Source organism: Struthio camelus, chromosome 1 (genome assembly GCF_040807025.1).
Source record: "Struthio camelus isolate bStrCam1 chromosome 1, bStrCam1.hap1, whole genome shotgun sequence".
In the NCBI taxonomy this organism is placed as follows: Eukaryota; Metazoa; Chordata; class Aves; order Struthioniformes; family Struthionidae; genus Struthio; species Struthio camelus.
The window spans coordinates 960,296-983,697 of NC_090942.1; the positions used below are offsets into that span (position 1 = coordinate 960,296).

Sequence of the window (23,402 nt, forward strand, 5' to 3'; positions counted from 1 at the left end):
TTAAGAAACAAACAAAAAAAACTTGTTCCTGATCTTTCAAAGAAAAAAGAAGTAAATTCTCACATTTAATACTTCCTGTCGTAGAGTTGCTGGCTCCACACAGCTGATGAGACGAAGCAAGAGGTCCATCATGGCTGATGTATCTATATGCTTTAGCACCAGGCTAATAAACTTGTCTTTTTTCCTTAAAAATGCAATCACCTAAAAATAAAAACATCACCACCAGTTGTTGGTACAATGTATGGACACGGCAGCACAGAACTTCCTACACTTCACGTTCTTGTTTTAATCAATAAATCTTCATGCAAAATGGCTACTAGCTTGACAAATTCTTCTTCAGAGAACAAAAAGAAGGGAATAACATTCTCATTTCAAGAAAATACTAAATCAAATCTTTTTAGCCATCTCTTCTTTCATCTGTTCCACAAGGAAACCAAGCCCACAGGAACAAGAATATCAAGGACACTGGTGAAGCAGAAGAAATTTTCATTCCACTAAGGCGCTCTGATAAAAACTCTACACTCTTCATTTTAAAAATGAAGTTTGTATTGGAATGCATGTATTGCTAAAACACCACACAGCAAACGTTTCCAACCTCCCCTCTATAGGCAAGAGACTGAGGCATTACTTAGGTGATAAGAAGCTTCTGGGCAATGATCCAAAGGGTGTTATCAATATGTTTTAATACAAACAATAAAGCTCCAGCTTTAGCACAGGAATATCCCAAACTACTGCAGTTCTGAAACAAAATCTATACAAAGGGGCTAAATAAGCCAGCAATTCACTCCAACCCAGGAAGTCTGAAGAGCTTTACAAAGCCTACGTTTCATTCCAACTCTAAAGAGAATCGCTGTTTTTCAACTCTGAGGATTACAATAAGATCATCAGGATACCGCTGATACTGCCATACAACACAAACAACATTAATGCAGGCATTTGTGCATCTGTGTCAGGGCAAACTCAATCACTACCTGTTCAGTTTTTCTTGCAATGAGATTCCCAATAGTCTTGCTGAAGAAACTGGCAAGCAAAGGGTTCAAAGGAGGCTCGTGATCCAAGAAGTCATACAGGATATTCAGCAGAGTTTCATCCCCTCCTAATTTGTCATTGATCTGTGGCACATCAGAGGTCAGCAGTTCACAGGCTGTGTTGGGATATCTAGAAGGACAGAACCAGAGCAACTAAAGGTGAAATGAAAACTCTCAAGAAAATCTTCACTTAAATAAAAGTTCTAAAATGAACAGTAGGATGATCTTCCTTCCTGGAGAGAAGGAAAAAAAAAACGCATGAAAAACAAGGGTCAACTATGCTAATGGCACATTTTAAGGATGTGCTATATCCTCAAGCACATCATGCTTTTTTTTTTTTTTTTTTTTTAAATTACTGGAATATACATTTCAGCTGCCCTCAAATTATAGTTAGTTCTGATTTTTAAAAATAATACTTAATCAGTTTCAACACACTTTAAAAAGATCTTAAAATAATTCAATTTGCACAACTAAAATTAATGTAAAATTTGAAGGCTGGCTTGAAGAATGCATATTTTAGCAGGTTTCTGAAATGTCTCTGAAAAATTAATCTTTCCACCACTGAAGCAGAATTAAAAATGAGCATAATAAATTTTCAAATAACAATGAGAGTTCAAATTTAGAGACAGAACATTTGACCTAACACCAGACTCCTAACATATATGACCATACACTATGCACAAGCAAAAAATTCGTCGCCAGCCTTTTTGAGTTTCAACCTTTCACTCATGCCCATAATCTTCTACAAAATTAACTTTTTTTTCCCCATAAAATATTCTCACTTAGAAATTTTTGTTCACTAAAAACAGAATGTGAAATGAAATCTGGTAGCTAATGAAATCCTTTTTTTTTTCTTGGCTTTGTTTTTTGCTCTTCCATATGGTGCTTTTAGAAACAGGTCACATTCATGATCAGAAAAGGTAATAATGTGTTTATAATTAATAATATGTGTATAATTAGACAAAGTCTCAAACATGAAAGCATATACGTACAAATCACAGTAACTTCTAATCACTACTTGTTAGTTTTGCTAATAGATTAATCATCTTCAGACTGGAATTCTACATTAAAAGCAGACTGTAATCTGTAGTTACACTTCATTGTTTTGCAAATGTTTCACTAATTCAGTCTCTCCATTATTCATGTAATGAATGAATCAAACAAATGATGCGAAAAAAGCATCTTAAAAGCATGATACAACCCTGACCTCTGTCTAGCTATTTTTGTCTTTTTTAAAACCTCACTTTGGTGTTTCATTGTTAAATTAATGCCTTAATTCAACGCTCAGGCCACTGTCCATCTATAAAACAGGCTTAAGAAAATTCCTTAGGAAAGACCTGTTCTCTTAGGACTTCATCATCACACAGAGGCTACTGTAATCAGAAATGGTAGCCCATTAGCGCTGTGAAATTGGACCTAGCACTGAACTACAACACTATTTTCATAGTTTCAGTGATAAAGATCATTCTAGAGTCAAAAGGCAGCCGGAGTTTATTTTTAAGCCATGATTTACTCTCACCTCATTAATTGTTTAAAGACTATGACAGGGTGTGCCTGAGTAGTTCAGTAACTCTAAGTACAAAGAAGCAATTCTGACTACCAAATGTCCCTCTGAGTGACAGTTCTTATCCATCTGCTTCCTAAAGTAGTTTTGATTTGTTATTAAGAAACACCAGAGAAAAAAATAAAACCTATCCTTTTCGGTTTGAGCCATTTTTTCTCCGCAAGTAGAGCTGGCTATTGTTTTTCTCTCAAAAACAAAAAGACAATGTGCTATACATTTTAGAAAACAGTCAATGACATTAGTTATCATAATTATTAAAAACCCTACAGAATAGCTTTGTGGCAAACACATGCTCATTCTTTAAGCAGTGCATTCACTTCCCATATAAAAATTGTGCCATTCCATGAGAGAGACAAACAACAGATTGCCCACTGCTTAGTGATTATGCAAGGCCTACTACCTTTTGCAACCTGAGATATGAGCCAGCTCCAAGACCAATATAAAACACTTTTGCAATAATATAACTGCTTCTACAGAGCAAAGGGAGTACTTTAACTTTTGTAGTACAGTTAGGCTGGAACAATCTTTCAATACACTGCAAGGTTTTTTCTAACTGTAGTCTCAGGAAAAAAAAAAAAAGAAATCACTCAGAAAAGAGCAGTGGAAATGACTAATTCTCATGTCTGCTGACACCTTTGCAAGAAGACCTGTGACTCTACAACAGAATCCAGATTGTAGTGTGTTTATGAACTGTGTTTTTCTCCCTTAGCTGAGATTAGCTAGATTTTTGCTCTAAACTTCGTTAACAGATAATCAAGAAGAAATCATAACACCACCTCCTGAACCTGAATTGGGGCCTGCTACCCCCACCTTTAATCTCCCATCCTTCTAGAGCCAGGTATGTTTTAGTACATCTGACAAGTTTCCGAAGCTAATGACTGCCAATCTGGGAAGAAATTATTGTAGATAGGTCTTTGGAAATTTCAGCTCAGTCCTTGGAGTGATGTGGACACACACAGATTGTTGGAAAGTACAAGAAAGGAACAGAGATGAAAAATGTTGGGTCAACGTGGATTCATGGGATGCTCATATCTCAAGCATGGTATATTTAGTTCGTGCCATCTTAAAACAAAACTGCTAGGATCACTGTCAGAGACAGGAGACTAGGCAAGGTAGATCTTTTCATTTGATCCAGCATGGCTGTCCTTAGTATCTGCACCTCTTTTGTGAGCAGACCTGCAGCTCTCTCTTCAGGGCGCTGTCCGAACGCCTTGCCCTGCCTCTGCATTTGCCCTAGCTCTCCCGCAGGCACTGCTTTCTTGCGGCTTTCCTCCCTGGGCTGGATGCATGTGGCATAAGGCCGCAGGATGCTCTGCGGCCATTGACTCCTTTCAATTCTTGGTTCAGGCTTCCCTTCAGACATTGTGATTTCAAATGCATCTCCCTATTCTCACCTTTCCCCCGCTCCAATAGTCTTTACTGTTTTGGTTTTGTTATACTCATTATACAGAATTTCTTTTTGGAAGAAGCTCCACCACCTAAACCTTCTCAATTTAAGCCTTGCTTTATTCCTTACCATTCCATTTAGTTCTTAACAAGGAAAATACTTCTTGCCCTGATAGCAAATAAAGGATGAAGAAAACTGTTAGAGGACAATAGTAACATTTTACGCACACGCATTGAACCGCTTTGCGTGCAGCCCCGTGCTTTGGATTGTGAACACACGCTTCCATTCACTGTTTATTGAATATTGTCAGCATACTGCCCACAAGGACTTCAAGGCCTTCCCTGGGATGTAAGAACTATCACGAAGCCCATCAGTGTGCATGTGCAAATGGGGTCATCTGTCACTACCTTTCATCACCATTGACTCTACTTGCTATTTTATTGCTTGGCCAATCAATATAATGTAATCTTTCTACCATTTCTTTTAGCTAACCTTAACAAGTTTTTCTTGCAAACTCTCTACATTTATAATTCATCCCCCCCTCTTATTTCATATGCAAATACATCAAACAGCACAGGACTCAGAGTTAGTGCAAACCCAGAAAGCTGAACTAGTTTCCCTTGCCTTTATTTCTTCCATTTAAATAGTTATTAATTGACAGAATCCACGGCAGCTTATTTCCAAGAGTCTTTGATAAGGGACTTTTTCCAAAGCTTTTCTGTCCTACTGACATCTCAAGAATAAAGCATCCTGATGATTCCAGTTCTAGACAATGCATCATTCTGAGCTGCAAGTTCTTCCTACCTGTCGACTTTCCCCCATGCCACAGTTTAAAAACTGTTTTTAGGAGCCAAAAATTGGATTCCATTTGGATTTAGACAGAGCCCATTCTTCCCATTTAAAACTGAATTTATCCCAAAAGCTTCCCAGATTCTAATAAGCTTAAATCCCTTTTCCCCTTTCCACTGTTTCACCACGCTTTGAAAATGCTTCTCTGTTTGGTCCATGTTTGGTACTAGGAGCATTCCCAAAAAGATGCTTTACAAGATCAGTTCTATTTGTCCCAGCAAACATGTGGTTCTGATTGCCATCAAAGACTCACTTATCTCTCTATGCCGAATAATCACATCTTCCACTCCTATACCTGCTTTTCTAAGAGGCCCCTTAAGGACTCCTCTTAGATGAAGCAGAAGATACACTGCCATCATCTGATTAAGAGATTCACAAATGGGATTGTTCCTTTCAACTTAAGGTCTTCCCAACACAAGATTTTCCTCCATCTTGCTGACAGAGGGGACCGCAACACTGGAGGCAGGCCTGTTCTCACCACCATAGCTCTTTGATTATATCTGATGAGCCTACCTGGCCCTTAGGGACCTTACCCTGCCTAAACTGCACACCTACCTTCAAAACCTGCTGAAAGGGCAAATAATCATGCCTGTGAAATTCAAGGCTGCCTGCGAGTAAACACTCTCGTTCTGAGCTTCCCTCTTCTCCTTGGTTTGCATTAAGGTCTTCCGTTTCTTGAGAGATTTTTGTTTCTTTCCCTCCCTCTCCCCAATCCTTCTTTATTCTTAATCTATTTGCGTAGACTAGGAGAAGGTTTCCACTTCTACCCTGTGGCACACAGGATTAGAGATATGAATTGTCCTGTGACAGCAACCATGAAAGTCTCAAGAGAACAGGACTGAAAAATACAGGCTGATTATCTGAAGAAGTAGACTACTCTGCAGTGGTATGGATAATGTATGAATTTAATGTACTGAAATCATTCATGCTCTCCTTCTGCAAAATATGCGTAGAGTGTAGCAAAGGCTCACAAGTCCTCATATCATTCAACACTCTCTCAGCTCATTGACCCTTAGTCCAAAGGAAAGTATTGCCTCTCCTCTTTAGTAAGGGATTTTAGGTTTGAGTTTGTTGCAGCAGGTTAGCTGTGAAAACAATAACGGATAAAGAACTGCAAGAAGTCAAAAGACAGCTGCCTGCCGTGTCCCTGGTTCAAAGGTACCTGTACAAAACTTGCATTTGAAAGATAACAATATAAAAATAATACTCCTGGTTCCTTCTCATAATTCACCTTTTACAGCAATATAATAGTCCAAGTTACTATATAATGTATTTCCGGGCATTCACTTACCTGGAAATAGTCACCAAAAAACATTTCATCAACTGTCTCATCTAGCATTAAACTTCAACAACACTGACAGTCATTTCTTCTGTGAATTTCTAGCAACAACGGCAATGAGCAACACTGGTCAATTCCTACAGTGACAAACTTACACATTTTCACGCATTTATTTATATATAGAGCAGTCTTTAATTTTTACATAAGCTGAGCAGAGAAAAGCAAATTTTCCAAATCCAAAATGCACATTTTTTCAAGTATACACTTAGTTAAAATGTATAAACACAACTTGAGATGAGAACTAAACACATTTAAAGAGGTCACCATCATAGCAAAGAGGCTCTTTACATAATCCCTCTCACTAACTAGATAAACACTAAAGTAAATCAGGCGTTTTTGCAGATGTAGCACACTGGAAATATAACATCTTCTATTCTCTATACAGCTCACTTTCTTTTATGGGCTCGACTATTGAAAACTAATCAAGTTCAGAAATCCCTAACTCTCAGAAAACAACTCTCCTTCATTTCTTGCAATTCTGATAACAGAATAATCTACTGAAGGGACTTTGAGATACTGATCATACAGCTTACAAAGTTTTGAACAAACAGCAAGAGACGATTTTTTAGACCAACTAATTGCAAAACCATTAAAAACTAAGAAACAAGCTTCTGAAAATTCACTACAAATAACAAAACACTGTGAAATATTTCAGAGTATTTCATTGAAAGCCTTTTTCCAAGACCTAAAAGATTACATCCATCTTGCACCAGAAAGTTTCCTACATCAAGATCTCTCATTCCGTTTTCTTCTTACAGAATAGAAAACGAATACCTACTTGAAGCGGACCTTCTCATCCATATCCACAGGGGGCTCATGAGTGATGAGGTTGACCAGCTCCTCCATGCAGTGCTGCTGGCAAAGGAAGTCCAGCAGCTTGCGGTTCTGAGCCTTGCACTCCTGTAAGATGTCATCTTCATCCATCAGCTCATGAAGTGTCACATCCTCTTTATCCAGTAGCTTGTCCACATGTGATGTTGTATTCAAATCAAACTTCCAGAACATGATGATGGGACACACCTAGCTGTAATGCAAAAGACGGGGGTTAATCCTCAGTCTTCACTAGGCTTCTCAGCTATTTCCTCCTCCTTTGTATTGCATAACAGTAGGTATACTGAAAAGAATACCTTATAATACAATTGCTAGCAAGCATGTAAAAATCAGTTAAACTCCTTTAACCAAAACTTTTAACATCAGAAAACTAGCACTACTTAGACTACAGCTGTCTTACACCAACAAGGAAGAGGATATATACATGAATTAACTCCATCTGCAAGTAGCTTGAACTGAAATCACTAGAACTGAAATCAAAGAGCACATTCACACATACAAATACTTTGCTGGGTTAGGGTCAAGCCTGTTCACAGACAGGGAAACCATACTCCTCAATAAAAAGTTTGCATTAAAGGGGATTTTTTTGGTATTCTTACTATAGTTCTTCAGAACCCTGCTGGTGGGCCAAAACGGCAACAATCAATGATTTGTGTAAAGGGAAGAAAGGTCTCCAATCTATATATAAAGACAAGAGACAAATAAAGATAGACCATAATTGCATAGCATTAAAAAAAAACATTACTGGGTACTGCAAGCGATAATAATGTCAGCAAACCTATTGCTGAACAGCTTAAAAATATGAAACCTCTCGGAATACTAGCATATGCTATTAATCTCACAGACATCATGAAAATGGCAAAGACTGGTGTTCTGGGGGGGGTGGGGGGGCAGAGGAGTATATTTTATATATATATATATATATATTTACACTCATATATATAAAAATAATTTGCAACTGTAACATCTGCAACTCTAGAACTGGGCTTAAGCAGGATCATTAACCACTACAGGAGAAACGGCGCACACAGTCAATAACTCATAAAGCAGTTCCCTGGACAACAGTGTGTGCAGGAAGATCAAAATCCTGAATTCTAATCTTACCCAGGTGAAAAAATATGCTTAGAGACTAATAGTTTATATCCCCCTAAAGGATGTACAGCTGGGCAGCAAAAATTTGGTCTGTGCAATAATGCACAAATTTTATTCTTGACCATCCTAAAAGGCACAGTATTTAACAATCTCCGCATATCCACTTGTAAATTAGGATGGGTTTGCACATTTTACTAGGTCTTGGGATTGGGACTAACAGGTGTTTACCAACAACAGAAGTGGCAAAAGGATACGATAAATCAAAGCTGGAAATAGAAACTGAAATAACAGTCTACTTTTCATACACTTTTTGGATCTCAAGTCTTCATGAGTATTTGCTGAAAGCAGACTCTCCCCACCATCATTCTCCTTCACAGGATGTTTCACACAGAAACAACTAAATATAAAAGATTTTCAAACAGTTCTTTGCAAAAGTGATAAAAGCGATACGCTGCATATATTACAAAATGACAGACTAATAAAGACTCACTTGAGCTGCATTCTAGTCCCACAAAACCACAACAAGGTATCTTTCATAAACAGAGGTCCACATATCCCAGCTCTATTTTTTGTCTCCTCTAAGTCTACTTGGAAGTGCTTACAGGACTTCCCTGCTCTAACAGAGCGCTCTCAGCGTTCAAGACCCGCTCTGCTCTTACATCCCCTCTGCCGCGCTTTGCAGTAGTCACCAGTGAGTGACCAGAACTGTACGCTGTGTATCAGACAAGGTTTCACTACAGCCATGCAGAAATGGTATGAATATTCCCCATCAACACGTTTTTACCAAGCATGGAGAACTGCACCTTATATTACTTATTTTGTTCCCATTTCTACCTCTAGCCCTTTCCTTCCTTTTTGTTATCCTGTTTCTTCTCTTTATAAATTCTAACTACTAATTATGCTTTTTCAGTTAATTTCTCCAATAAACTTCAACATTTACAACAGTCATTAATTATATCAAAACAAGATACTGTCCTGACTGAGTCTTAAGAAAGTCTTCCAGTGGTCTTCATCCAGCTTAATATTTTCTCTTATAATTCCTTCTTTTAACATCTCACCTAAGGAACTGGCTAATCTACTACAATTCTTCAACCAATTATGACCTTCCATAACCTTAAGTTATGACAATCATGCCAAGTATCTTATTGATGTCCAAAAGGAAACAAGATTTACTAAACTTCTTTTGTTTAAAGTAGTGGAAAGAAAGAGTTCAGATTAGTATGGCACAATTTAAATTATTGAACTTTATTTCATTTTTTATTGCTGTATCTTTAACTGTTACCTATAGGGAGCAAGAAGTTGCAATCCACCTCTTCCTTCTTTCCTAGTAATACTTTCAGTGTCTTCATAAAGTAAGGTAACTTTAATTCCTCATCAACAGATGGCTGTACTTCAAAAAGCAGCTAAGTCATTTCATTATCTGAGAATTTGTGTACAGCCTTTCATTTCTGGCTCCTATTAAGTGCTTCAGACTAAATTCTTCTTCAGACATTATCTCACCCTCACTCAAAATCCATGGCTCTATAACATTTACACAAGTCTAAAACAGCTTCTGAAAGAAAAGGAGCCCTGTGCAAGAAGAGCCAGCGCACAAGGAGGCAGTGCATCCTTGGCTCTTGATGGTACACAGAAGATCAGCTGAAATATGAGACCTGAAGCAACAGCATCCTGCTGTAGGCTACAGAGACCAAAGACGGTTTCAAGAAACAGTCATTAACACTACAGAAAATAAGGGAATAATTGTTACTTCCCATTGACAAAGAGGATAAGCATAGTTCAAGCAAAATAAAAATAAATTCTGTAGAGTAACTCTGTTGAGCTAAAATGTATCTTAAAAAAGGAAATAACTGCTTGTGAGATATGAATGTTCCACATTCCCAAAACATTTAAGTGTGTAATTTTCTACAGCAGTATCACAATGCTTTTACCTGACTCACATTACTCTTTCAGCAGCAGCAGGACCACTTGCTCAAACCACTCTTTTTTGTTTTCCCCCAGCAACCCAAAACGTTACCACACCTGATCTTCTGCCAGTTCCATTGCTTGCATAACTACATCTAGAGATAAAATTGTGAAATCTCCCTTTTTAGAAACAAGCAAAAGCAGACCCTTTTTTTCCCCATGAAGATCTACTGAAGGAGAGGGGCAGTTGCTTTTTTTTAAACCAGGCAATTTCAAGAGGTCAGAACGAGGCCCCACTGGGTGCTGAACTAGCACAATGAAAGGAGCAGGAACACGTCTGTGGGGCATCTTACCGCATCTGCCGCTAACACAAAAGTAACACGGACCCACGTTCTCAGGCTGAGCTTAGTTCGAAGGATAAAACTGTTTTTTATCAAACTGGAGAAAACCTTAGCGTTTAAGTGCTCTGCTTTCAAGTTATCATTGCCGTTACCAGGGCAATTTAAAAGGTTAAGTACCCAAATTTTCTAATTACATATGTTTAAATGTCTGGGTCCATTTCAGTATAACTTTCACACTAAACCCCCAGGATTTTGGAAAACTGAAGGACCTATAGTAATTACTAAATGAAACATTAAATGAAACTCACTAATTTTTACCAATTAAATTATTGACATGCATTCCCTACCGTAGCCCAGTTTCTCAATTTAAGGATTCTTTGCGCGCGCATGTGTCTAAGAATTTAAAAAAAAAACGATTTCCTTATCAAATTAAGTCTATTGTTTTCTTGGAATAGCTCTGTTACCCTGGATATTTGATAGCAAACTCTCTAGAGCGGCACTTAGAGCTTCAAAATTTGTCACAGATAATCCTTCTGTTTCAGAGAGCTTTACTTTATTTCAAAATCAATTTTTTCAATCTCCTTATTCAGCTCAGAGATTTAGAAAAAATGAAGAAAAATCACTGCAAGCCTGTCTTTTGTGACACAGCACTGCTGATATGACAAAGCCCATGATACTGTCCTATTCAAATGTACTAGTGCTGCAAGATTAGATAATAAACAGAACATTCAAGCTATGAACTATCAAACCATATAAAGTACAACCCCATTATAACTATCTTTCTCTTCCCTCAATTCTCCTACACGTCCCATTTCTAACTGCCTTTGCTTTCAAATTAGACTTCCAGCATGCTGAGACAGAGATCACATATACCATATGCGAAAAGTATGGTCCTGACCCCACCAGAAACAGAGCTAAGATCCTCATCAAATACCACAGCTAGAAAAGCACTTCACACTTACAAAGTTCCTTTTACGTATCAGGTATCAAACATTTCTAGTCAAACTTGCAGCATGAAGTTTATCGTAAAGCCACTCATGAATATCAGCCTATAAGCTTTATTTATGGTAGGCCCAAGTACAGAGTTACAAGGCTGGAAAAAAGTTGTCCAAAAAACAGCTTACCAAAATTTCCTATAGGGCCCAACCATTGCCATTTCCTAAACTTTTTCCAAATTGCCATATTAATTAATTAATTAGTCTCACCCCAATCTTTTGGGAACTAGCTTCCCAACAGAAATTAGCATAAAACATGGCAGAAAGAGAAGTAGATTCTATTTTGAGCTGTTTAAATCAAAACTATCTTGAAACTTAAAAATATATATATAGCATTATAGGAGTAAGCAAGAGCTTCTGCACATCTGTCCATTCAGCCAACCGAAAATAAACAACTGAATTTCTGAGTCAGACATCTGAATCGCCAAGCTTTGTGACGTTTTATGAAAGTAATGCTACTTGGCTGTGTAGTGCGTTCATTGCAAACATTTCTTCAGAGATTTATAACTAACTGTAGTTAGTTATAAATTCAGAGTGAAAAGATGATATAAAAGGCCTCAAACTAAGAAGGGTGGGGGGCACTGTTAATCTAAATATATATATGGAATGTACGTGTAAATCTTACTTTTCACATTCAAAATCATTACAAAACTGCCAATTCTACAGGTTTTCAAAACCTTTTATGCATATATAGGAAAAGCTGCCCAATCTGTAGGAAACGCCCTAACAGGTTGTCCTTAGGAAAGGCACTCAACTCTTTTCTCTCTTCTCTTCGCTCTCCCATCACTCTACCCGAAGCATGTGCAACAAGATGCCCACCCCACCCCCCGCCTCTCCAAAAAAAGCTCTTCTAGTTACAGTTATCTTTCAGGCTACTCAATAAAATGCAGCAACAGAGATTTGGAAATGACTGTTCATGGTATATGACAGTTATGCCAAAGCGGGTGCCCAAGCAATCAACCCAGGTTTTGTAATCCACATAACAACTGCAAATTTGAAACTGGAATAGCACGACAAAAGCGGCATATGCTGCTTAAGGATCAGTGAAATGAGCCAATGCCTAGGGAGCCAGATGAATTGTCCTGGCAGGCCACAAGTCAGCTGCAGCTGAGGTGACTCCCTGTCATAACGCCGTCCGCGATGTCTGAACTGCGGTGCCTCAGAAAGCAAGGCAAAGGCTGAACAAACAGCTTTTACCTCTAGGGCATTTCTTCAGGTGGAACTACAGACTTTGCAGACTTGGACGGTCCAGAAGAACTTTCCATCCAAACGCCAACTTATGTAATAGCAGGACGTTCACAGCAAATGGTGGCAACAGCATGCCACTATCCGTATATAGATGCCAACAAGGCAGAAGAGGAGAGTTCTTGAGGTATCCCAACCACCCAGTTTGTGGAAGCAGCAGGATACTATATACGCATGTACACATACGCATGCACATAATGCACACACTGATTTCAGTACATGTACTTTTGCATGAAGCACACATGCTCTTCTATAACCTACTGCTGTGATGTAACTGCTATTACTACAGTGTAACTGCTGGAGCACACAGAAACATCTTGAAAACACAGGACAAAGAGCCTGAAAAAAAAGTTTGGAACGATGAGAAATCTATGCCCTGATGAACGTTCTGTTTTGTGTCAGGAGACAGACTAATATGCCTGTAACAGAATAAGAAAAATGTTCGTGATTACTTAAATAAAGCTGTAAATCTAGTAAGGTAACTGTCCCTGTTCTGCAGTGATTAGCTAATTAATTTTTTAAAAAATTGTTTCACTTTAAGTAAGCTATCATAACTAGCAAGGTACTTGTTCTTGACAAGGTATGGAGAGTTTGAACAGAAGCACTAATGAGAAATAGGATCGCTGCATAAAGAACCTGATTTAGTGTGAAAAACTTAAGCAGCATTAAACACCAACTGCAGTTCCTCTAACAGGACCTACAATAGGACCATAGAAGCTACAGTAATCCATATACTTAAATGATGTTATGACCTTGCAGAGCCAGAAACCCAGAATGAGAGAAAGTCCTTTTTTTTTCCTTTGGCATTAGTAAATAAATTCATCCTCTTTCTAATTCAAAAAGTGCTTCTTCGCCTCCTTCCAAACTGTTGACAAGAAAGAACGCCCACTGAGTAACACGAAAAGAGAAACCGAGACAGCTAGAGAGTTCCTGAGTATTACGAACCTAATAAATTGCAAATACAATTGGTTCTGATGATACACAATTTATAAAGTTTCACCACAATGAACCTTCACCACAATCTTAAAGACAGCATAAACAGGTAACATTAACTTAAACTTGAGGAGCTCTAAATGCAAAAACATTAAATACTGGAAACCACTAACTGAAAGTTAAGGAATACCAAGTAACTGCACCTAATGAGGGGCAGATGAAGATGGCAGCCCAGAAACAGGCATACGAAGGTATTCTGCCTTCTCTAGCAATACATGGCAAGTCATGGCCAAATAAAAGAGAATCAGGCAGTCAACTCATATTAGAGGTAACTTTGGCATCTGATGCCAAAGAAAAAGAATTGCACATTTCCAGGACAAAACAGCCCAAAGAGGCTGGATGCTAACTAACTATCAACTTCAAATGCTTGCTGCTATTAAGCATCAGAGTTGTGTTTTCTAGTTTCAGTTTTTGGTGGGGGTGGTTAAAGCAGTTTCCGAATGATCTAACAATACCGTGGCTCTTTCAGACCCTTTCATTGAGCATGAATGGGAGGGTTCTCTGAAGTTGAGGGGCGTGTTTTACTTTCTACTGCAAAAGCTGGTTTTGGAAATGGTCATATTAAACAGACGTGCAGGGAAGTCAGTAAATAAGAGCTTAGGAAATGAAATATACTCTGTTCACCACAAATAACTCGGTCACTATCAAACCTCACGGTGCACAGTTGTAACTGAATGAGGGTAAAAAGAGAAGTGGCCCCCTCTGGAACCTGTGCCTCTTCCTCAAAGGCTAGGCCACTATCTGCTGGTCACAGAAGGAGGAAGAGCTTGTCTGTGCTGAATAATTCTGTGGCCAGCATAGTTTCCTCTTGTTGAATTACTGAATGTTCTTACAGAACTCAGTTTGATCTTTATGTCCTTTTAGCGTAAAGTGCTTTGGGCATGCATTCATTCATTCATTCTTGTGGAGGAGGTCACAGCCCTTGTAATAGCAGGGCCTCGATAGCCTCCTGGAACCCCCAGAAATGCACCAACAGGAAAAATACTGTGACCATGTTCAACACGCAACAAGCTGCCGTATGCAAACTACCTATACTCACATGGTAGCAAAGAGAAGGGAACCTTATGAAGGAGATATGCACAACTAGCCGTCCATCCACCAGCAGGAACTTGAGCTTTTCTCCATGCTTCTACAGAACTTTTTAGTGAGTTGGGGTACTCAAGAGTTTTGAAAGTCAAACTTAGCCAGGTGCACTTAGTTTAACACATACATCTATAGAAAGGCTGATGAACATCTCCCTCCTCTAAAGAGAGGGAACTTTCTCACTACTTTGCCCCTTGGCCTTTCCCCTTGTTGATCTGGTATCATCTCAGGTATAGCTTTAACTATCCATATATAAAACAACTAAGAAGTATTCAAGTCTACTAAAAGGATACTCGATTTACTATCCTTTGATTAGGTCCTCACTCCAGGGAAGGTTTGCTGCACATCTCTATCAGATTCTAACAGGCTTTATTATTGATATTTCTGATCAGAAAAGTAAAACAGGATGACTATACAGATGTATGAATTCTCCTGTCCTCTTTTCCTAGGATTTCGTGGTTATCACCAAGTTCCCATACACCTTCCTGCAAGAAGTAACAGTTGCCAGAACAGATAGGAAACAAAACAATCACTTCATCAAGAACAAGAATTGAAACACCGACACCAACTATTATCTTACTTCTCTTGCTCTTTGTCTGTAAATGCTGGACTATTTGACCGTTGTCTTTAAGTGACGATGACTTGGGCTTCTAATCTTGAACAATCATTGGGCTACACTTTCCACAGAACCCAGAAAAGCCAAGAGATACAAGCTGAATATTTTAAGTCACGTTGGAAGGCAGTAAGAAGAAACATTACTCTCAAGAGGTTTGTTTGAAGTACCAATGAACTGCTTACAGAAAATGTACAGATACTCAAAATAATCCAAGTAACACAGCTTCTCAAGTTTCACTTTCCTTCCCCAGACAAGGAGAAAAAAAAAAAAGCGACATCAGAATATGAGTATAAACATGTTAGAATCACAGTTCTCATTCTTGCTGCTCAAGATAACGCCTGATATTTTTCTTCTAAAGATGTCTCTAGCTCTTATATTTAGGGGGGGGGGGGGGAAGTGAAATGTACTCATTATAACGGTTAGGATGACACTTGTTCAATCTGCAGGTTTTCTTCAGCAGTGGAAAAGGCAACAAGTGACAACACACTCCCCTTATAACCTGCAAAGGCAGAAGCTAAAGATCTTTCTCAGCAGTAACCTAGATCGTGCTGAAAGCTTGAAATCCCAGCTGGGTTTTTATAAGGACTGGTCATTTGTTATGGTGATTAAAAGAATTCTGTGGAAGCACAGATCAGACTGCAATGTGGAAGGAGATGACAGCTATCACATAACTCTACCCCAGAATCAGTTAGATATGCTGTTCATAACCAAGTTTGGAAAACTAAGGCCGCAAGTCTCTTTCAGGCGCTTCAATCAGCTGCAAAGCAATTACTGAAACTGACCTTAACACCTTCAGAAGGCCTCCAAATTACATCACAAACAGGATCAGTGCTGTTAACATAGCTTTTCATTCAAGCTTCTCATAGTTGTGCAAAATTAAAGATCTGAGTTGCTTATTTTTAAGGAGTTAATTCAGTCACACTGGCACACTTCATAACCAGTCCTAGGTAATTTTATTTGGGCAACAAGCTTACCAGTTTACTTACAATCATATTTTGACTTACACCCAAAATAATCTAAGTATATTTTCAATCTGTAGGCATAAAGAGCATTCCCCCCCCACCCTCTGCATCTTTAATACCATAAGTATGCAAAATTACTGATACCACACAGTTCTAGAAAACTTTTATTGAAAGACAGCTACAGAGTAAGAGAAGAGGATTTAACCATCTTGTATTGGTTAGGGGTTAAATTACAGATTGCAAGGCAAGTAGTAGAGAGAAACACCTTGTATACAATTTTTAGCATGCTATGCAGCCTATATATGACAACCCGCCCTTGGTGTCAAAATAAAGTTCATAATTTAGTCCGTTGATTTGTTAGTTTTCTTCTGCCCTTCCTCAGTGTTCCAAAACTAAGACTTTTTGAAAACTTAATATTCTTCAAGTTGATGGAACAAATGTCACTTCACTGAAGGCTGCCACAAACAGAAGACCTGTCATATGACGCTATTTAAAAAAGTGAACTCTCTTATGATTCACAGCAAGAAACATGCCACGTTAGGAACATTTTGTACAGGAGATTGATTTTATACATTTACAAGAATGAACTGCTTTTAAGGAAGGTAGGTTCTTTCCAGACATTAAGGGAAGACTATCCTTGCTCTAGGGGGTATTTAAAAACCAGGCTACTAAGCAGATAGGAAAGAACAAAAACTGGACAGCTGTTTCTTTTTTAATAGTTTTAAAATGGTAAACAGATTAGTTGTGGCGACTTTATTTTTCAGGTGCTGGCTTTGAAACTATATAAGCTTATCTTCAAGTCTAGTTTATAACAGCGCTCACCTGTGCAACTGTGGTGGGACACAGCTTTGTCATAGCAGTTTTCTCCCTTCAGCGCATTCAAGTCAACCCTATGTTTCTTCTACCTCCCTGTATTTTGAGTGCAAGAAATAAACATCCACAACTCAGAGAAGGCAGTTACCTATGTAATTCAGTGTAGCAACAGGAAGACAAAATATTTGCTACATTTTTCTGAAAAAGTTAATACCACAACCTTTCCATTTTATAACTGCAAATGAATTAAGTGCATTGCATGTGTTAGATATGTGTACAATTGCACTAAAGTACTGTTACATTCAAATTATAATCCAAATCAGGCCTAAGCACGTATCTACAAAGAGTACCTTTCTCTTGATGCCTGTCACATCTCAGGTCTTACTACCTCAGTTTACTAGTTTACATAGATGATTTTGCTTTAGATTTTGCTTTTTCAGGCAGATATTTCAAAGCCCTTTAAAACTGCTTATCTTACTATATACTCTAATTCAGAAATAAAAGGCAAAAAGAATTAGTAATTCAATAACCATAGTCTGCTATTTTTAAAAACTTTGACTGCTTTATAAAGTGTTTCTTAATTTCATACATGGAGAATGAAACTGTCATGGCAATGAAACTTGCTACTTGCCGAGAATACACTCCAGGAGATAAATATAGATACATTTCAAGTATTTAGAAGGGATGCAAAGGCTTCCACCAAGAGTTAAGGAAACACACAAAGCAGTCCCTGACAGACAGCACAGAAGCTGGACATAATTGTGAATTTTAAAAAGGTATTTCTTATTACGTTTGCTCCAAAGTCATTCTTCACAAAAGTAGAATGTCAAAAAACTCCTTGCTCATTTCTGAGGCCTTTAATAACTACATTTTTATGCCTTTTGTCTCACTTCATCTTATTTATCAGCGATTTTCACTTTGTGCCCCGGGTTTTAGTTAACAACTGTGCTGGGGCTGGGGAGGGAGCTTTTATAAAGCTGAGATCCCTTAGGTTTGGTAGAAAGACCTCTACTTTTCCTAGGAAAAAAGTCAGGAGAAGTCTGCAAAATTGAAAGGTGGGTAAAATTCACCAGTGAAAAGTAGCATTTCTAGGTATCACAAAACCTACAAAATCCTGCAACATTTCTATTAACGTTTCTTTGGCTGTCGAAAGTATACTTATCTCCTATTTCCCATAAAACTTGGGGTGAATGTGCCTTATCCAAATTCTGTATTTGCATTATTTGTCCATTTGTTCAGTGCTCTCAGTACTCCAAGATCAGTAAAAAGGAACATCAGAGGGACAGAATTCACCACAGGCAACTCCTCCTGGAAACTAGGGGGAAATTACCAGGATTTACTGTTGGGTTTTTTTTTTTTTTTTTTTTGTATTTAAGCCTACTCCTGATAAAGCATTTAACATTTTCCACTTAGTAACTAAGTGGAAGCACATGGGGATGCTGAGACACATACATTATCCTACTTCCTTCTAAAAAGAAAGTATTGAATACTTCTGACTTTCCCATAGCATCATTTCTGTAATGGAAATATTAAGGACAAGTGTAACTAAAGAAGTTATGTCGTTGCTGAAGATTTTTCCTCCGTTCCCAACTATTTTAGTCATTGTCTTTAGCCTTACAAGACATGGATTCCAGACATGAATTTAAGGTTATTTTATGCTTTTTTTTATTTGCCCCTTTTTTTGCTCAATTTATGACGACTTATGCTCATTACAGAGGAGATGAGGAAGCCTTAGTACAGAGTTTCCTTTAAGTAGGGGAAAAAAGTCTCTATCAAATTTAATTATCAATACACAATTTTAGAACATGTCAGTAAGTCAGACGATAACAAATCACTGGGACAAGATGGTCTTCACCCAAGAGCTCTAAAGGTCTAAAATGCAGTTGCTGAACAACTAATTCCAGGGAATAAAGCAACACTTCATTTAACCTGGTCAACTTGAAATCTAAAACTGACTTAAGCAAACTAACACAACAACAAAAACATACAGATACACTGTGTATAATAAAGTATTAGGACCTTTTATTGGACAAAATTAGGCTTCAAACCTGAATTTTTGAAGGACTCAGATGTATGCACAAGAACAATAATATTGATAGTTCAAATTTCCACAAAAATATTTTGCAGGTGCTTCCCCAAACAACTTTAAAGAAAAGCTCAGTTTCTTATGAATTGCAAACTGGTTAAAGTGTAAGAAATTTAAAAAAAAAAGCAGCATACATAGAAAAAGGTAGCAATAAGTTCCCAAAATAACTTGTGCTGTTCAAAATATTCATAAGCAATCTCTGAAGAAAGATGCATAGCAAGGTAGCAGCATTTACTAGTGATACAAAAATACTTAGCTTAAACCTAACCAAAGCTGACATGAACAGCTGCAGAATGATTTAATGTTAATAAGCAGCTGGACAATAAAATGACAGATTTCATTCAGTATTGAAAAATGTGAAGTACTAAGCATGGATGAAAGGCCACCACTGAACAATGACCTCCTAGTTCCTTAACATCACTCTGATTGGAGACCTATGGCCATCCAGTAGTTTCAGTCAGAGACGCCCAAATCTTTTCTTTATAGTGGGTACTCCCCTCCCCCCCCAAAAAAACCACACTGCCAGCGCTTACAAACACTACCAACAGACAATGTCTGAGCAGCAACTGCCTCACATCAAGTGAATTTTCCTTTCTGAAAAGGGACACAAGCAGGGGATAAACAATCTTCCTCTCTGTTACGTTCTGGCTGGCGGGTCCTTTCCTCTAGACTCGGGTCAGTCTAACTTGGGAGCTTTCTAGGTTCAGTCAACATCTGCAGTCTCCTGTGGGTCCTCAGGAAGTCTCTTGCTCTCCATCAGTTCGGAAGCCAGGCTGTTCATCTACCCCTTGCTCATCTCCGTTGTCTCCCACGCTCTACTGCGCTGTAAGTTTTTCTTGCTGAACTTTCACACAGTCGCGCTTCTGCCTGCCCGTCCCCCACCCTGGGAGCTTCCCCCCAGCACGCTCAGTCGCTCCCAGGAAGGAGCCATCTCCTCTCCTTCCGGAGGGTTTTGCCCAGCCTGCGTGCCACAGCCAAGACAAAGCAAACAAGCAGCCTGCCTCTGTGATGGATAGCAATCCTTTTGAAGGAACATGATGTTTTAACATACAAACAAAACAGATCTTTTTTTTTTTAAACAACCATTTGGAAAAGACCTTGGCACCTCCATTCAAGGATCTCAATATAGAGCAGCAGCCAAAGAGGTAAAGTAACATCAAAAGTTATTACAAAAAAAGAATAGACAAGTAAACAGAAGGCGTTGCACCATTTTGTCACTATTCATGCATCCGCATCTTGAGTGCTGGTCTGGTTAGCTTCTCTCAAAAGAGACAACAGGGTAGAGCTAGAGCAAGTGCAGCTGGTCGGATGAGCCCCTCTCAAAAGAGACTGAGCAGAACTAGAACAAGTACAGCTTCCTACGGTAGATATACTACATAAAACAACTTCAGCTCAGAAAAATAAAAGGTATTAAAAAAGAGCACGAATGTTAAGGAGGTGAAGAGCAAATTATTAAGCTTCCTATGAACGCAAGAATGGAGCATTTAATAAGTTTATCAAGCAGGCAATTTAAAAACAGGCAAAAGGAAGTACTAATTACATTCCGGATGGGAAGAAAAGACCCTGTGGAACTTACCATCACAGAAAGTTATGGAAGCCAAAAAGCTCAGTTAAGCCCAAAACTTAGCTTAGACCAGTTCATAGGAAAGAGAACGGGAGAAAGGGTCGTCAAACTTTACAGCAACTGCTGACTCAAAAAACAGTAACATGATGATTGTCAGAAAATAGGAGGGCCACCTCTGTATTTATATTGTTCTGAACTTTCCCCTAAGTATACTAGCTCCTGCTAGAGTTACTGGAGAGTACTGAGCTGGCTGGATCTTAAGAATGACTAATCTGTTAGACTAAGCTACATTGCTATTGCTGACTATTATTTTCCATTTCTATAGGTTTCACTGGCATAGATAACTGCAAGTCTCTTGGTACCATCCACACGATCCAGTTCCTAAATGGCTTCCAGAACAATTTTCATCAGTTTCAAACCATCAGATTTTACACGCAACAGAACAATAATCAGTTATGGCAGCAGTAGCACCTCTATATACAGCTCATCCACACAACGCACAATTTTCTGCAACAAAACGGTTCAGCAGGTTGAGTAAATTTCTAGAGGAAACTGGCCTCATTTGTACCCTATTCACTCCAGAAGGCCTTCCTGTTTGAGAAATCTCTTGCCTTTGAAGCATTAAGAAAGCTTGTCCAATTGAATTACCAGGAGGAAAGTGAGAGTCAGTCAGTTCCACTGCTTTTACTGGTGGTAACTGTAGCTTTCCCACAAGCAACAAAATGAAATCAAGTCTGGGAAAGGTTTCACAGCTCTTACACAAAACTCACAACATCAGAATATTGGCCAGACAAAAGATGTTTGCTTTAAATTGCTTGCCTGATAGTTTTGTTGCATGCTTCCAATTCCTCATGTTATAAAAAATAGCGAGAAATCAGTGCTTATTCACTTTCCCCGCATCAATGACAAAACTCATTCCGTGTCACTTCCGTGTTGTTACTTCTTGAAACAGGCACAAACGGTTCCCAAGACAATAGTCGGCCACCAGAAGAAAAAAAATCTAAGTTCCATCTTCTTCCCATCAACTGTGTACATTAAATTGGAGAGAGTAACCTGATTAACATACCATGGCTAGACTCCAGACCCAGGGACAGCAGAGGAACTGAGCTTCTCAGCTGTAGGTAACTAGGTCTTAATCTCATTGATAGGACCCTCCCAGCAATATTACACTTCTCTCTCAAATACCTGTATGTATCCGATATCAAGAACAAGTGCACTAGCAAACACCTAAACCCATTAGATGGCAATACAAAGCATGATGTGACTACTGAGCTTAAAAGGGAAAGTTAGACGTGCATACCTTCAGTAGAAGTTACTTCAAAAGTGAAATCTTCTCCACGGACAGAGAAACATTTGGGTTACAGTTCCTGGAATATATCCAGCTTCAGAAAATTGTTTTCATCCAGTGTGAATTCTCTCTCAAGCTTCCTATCCTGGAGGGAAAAAAAAAAAATTACTATTAACCAGAGGTAACTGAGAGTCAAAGTTTTTTTTCCTAAACAAACTTGCACATAACCTTCAGCTCAAAGAAAGGTTTGAGCAAGAAAGCAGGTGACTAACATTCTTCGCAAAGCCATCACCACTAGCAGATCAGATATACTCCTTTTAATTACCCCAGCCATACTGTAGTACCGGACAAACATGAACCTTTATTTCAAATTGTGGCAGCATATGGGTTAATAGCCCCTCCACTTCATAGCCCTCAGACTCAACTGTGAAATTTGTACTGCGTTCAAGAACACGTTTGTTTTCTTGACATCACTTTAAAAGACAGTTCTAAGTTGTCAAGGAAACCTAAAGGTCATTTTCACTTGTTCCAAGAGTAATTGCAACAACAATACGTGTATTTCACATTCAATCTGGGGTCCCATCACTTTAAGGAGGCAGCAAGATACAAGTCCAGAAATAGATTTACAGTGCTTTCAAAGAGGATTCACACAGGAGAAACATCTAACAGAATTAAACTTCGCTTCGCTTGCTTAAAATCCGCGCTTGCAATTGTGGAGTTGAGTTCTAATAACACCTCTCTTCTACTCCAGATCCTCCTTTTGTACACGGTTTATGACCAAACGAAAAACAACACTCTGTCCCTACACTGAATAATAGTGTTTCCATACTATCTCCCTCTCCCCCACCAAAATGTATACTCACGTTATTACACATCTAAAAAATCTTGCAAAGCATAATGTCAGAATACAGAGAAGGCAGGATAATGTAACACAGCACAGTAGTAGAAAGAGCACTATATTTTTTCATTTACCTATCAGTAATTGCTTCACCAGAGATATAATAATCACCCAAAACTCAAGTCATTATCAATTAACAGAGCATACAAAATTTAACTATGTATATTTAACTATGTACATTTAAGGTGTGTAAATTTGATGCCTTTTGTATTCCCATAAGTTGTCCTGCAATGTCTTCTAAATATTATTAATGAAAACCTGAACCAAAAACAGTACAGCCTTAAGGTCTCATCTTGAAGCCCAGCAATTCAAACGATGCTCTGAAAATATTTTTCAAAAAAGTCATCATATAGATCAGATATTTTGAAAAAAAAAAAAAAAACTTTTGAGGCAGAACATGGGAAAAAGCAAAGCTTTTTCCTCCTACAGATCCCCTTAAAAGTCAAACTCTGGTTTGGAAATTAATTTGTAGTTGTCGATATTTGGTGTATTTCTACTTCAAATCAAAAGGTGAGAAAAGCTCCAA

General features: G+C 38.4%; 1 protein-coding gene across 2 annotated transcripts in view; it reads right to left on the minus strand.

Moving 5' to 3' along the window:
* Positions 1-23,402, minus strand: part of PPP6R2 (protein phosphatase 6 regulatory subunit 2) — a 107,201-nt gene that overhangs the window by 56,175 nt on the left and 27,624 nt on the right. For both annotated transcript variants that reach the window (XM_068941634.1, XM_068941557.1), the window contains exons 2-5: positions 21,991-22,123; positions 6,946-7,191; positions 972-1,158; positions 64-201 (exon numbers count right to left, since the gene is read on the minus strand). In XM_068941634.1, coding sequence (XP_068797735.1) covers positions 64-201; positions 972-1,158; positions 6,946-7,172 — 552 coding nt within the window. In that variant the 5' untranslated portion in view covers positions 7,173-7,191; positions 21,991-22,123. The remainder of the gene's footprint in view (positions 1-63; positions 202-971; positions 1,159-6,945; positions 7,192-21,990; positions 22,124-23,402) is intronic.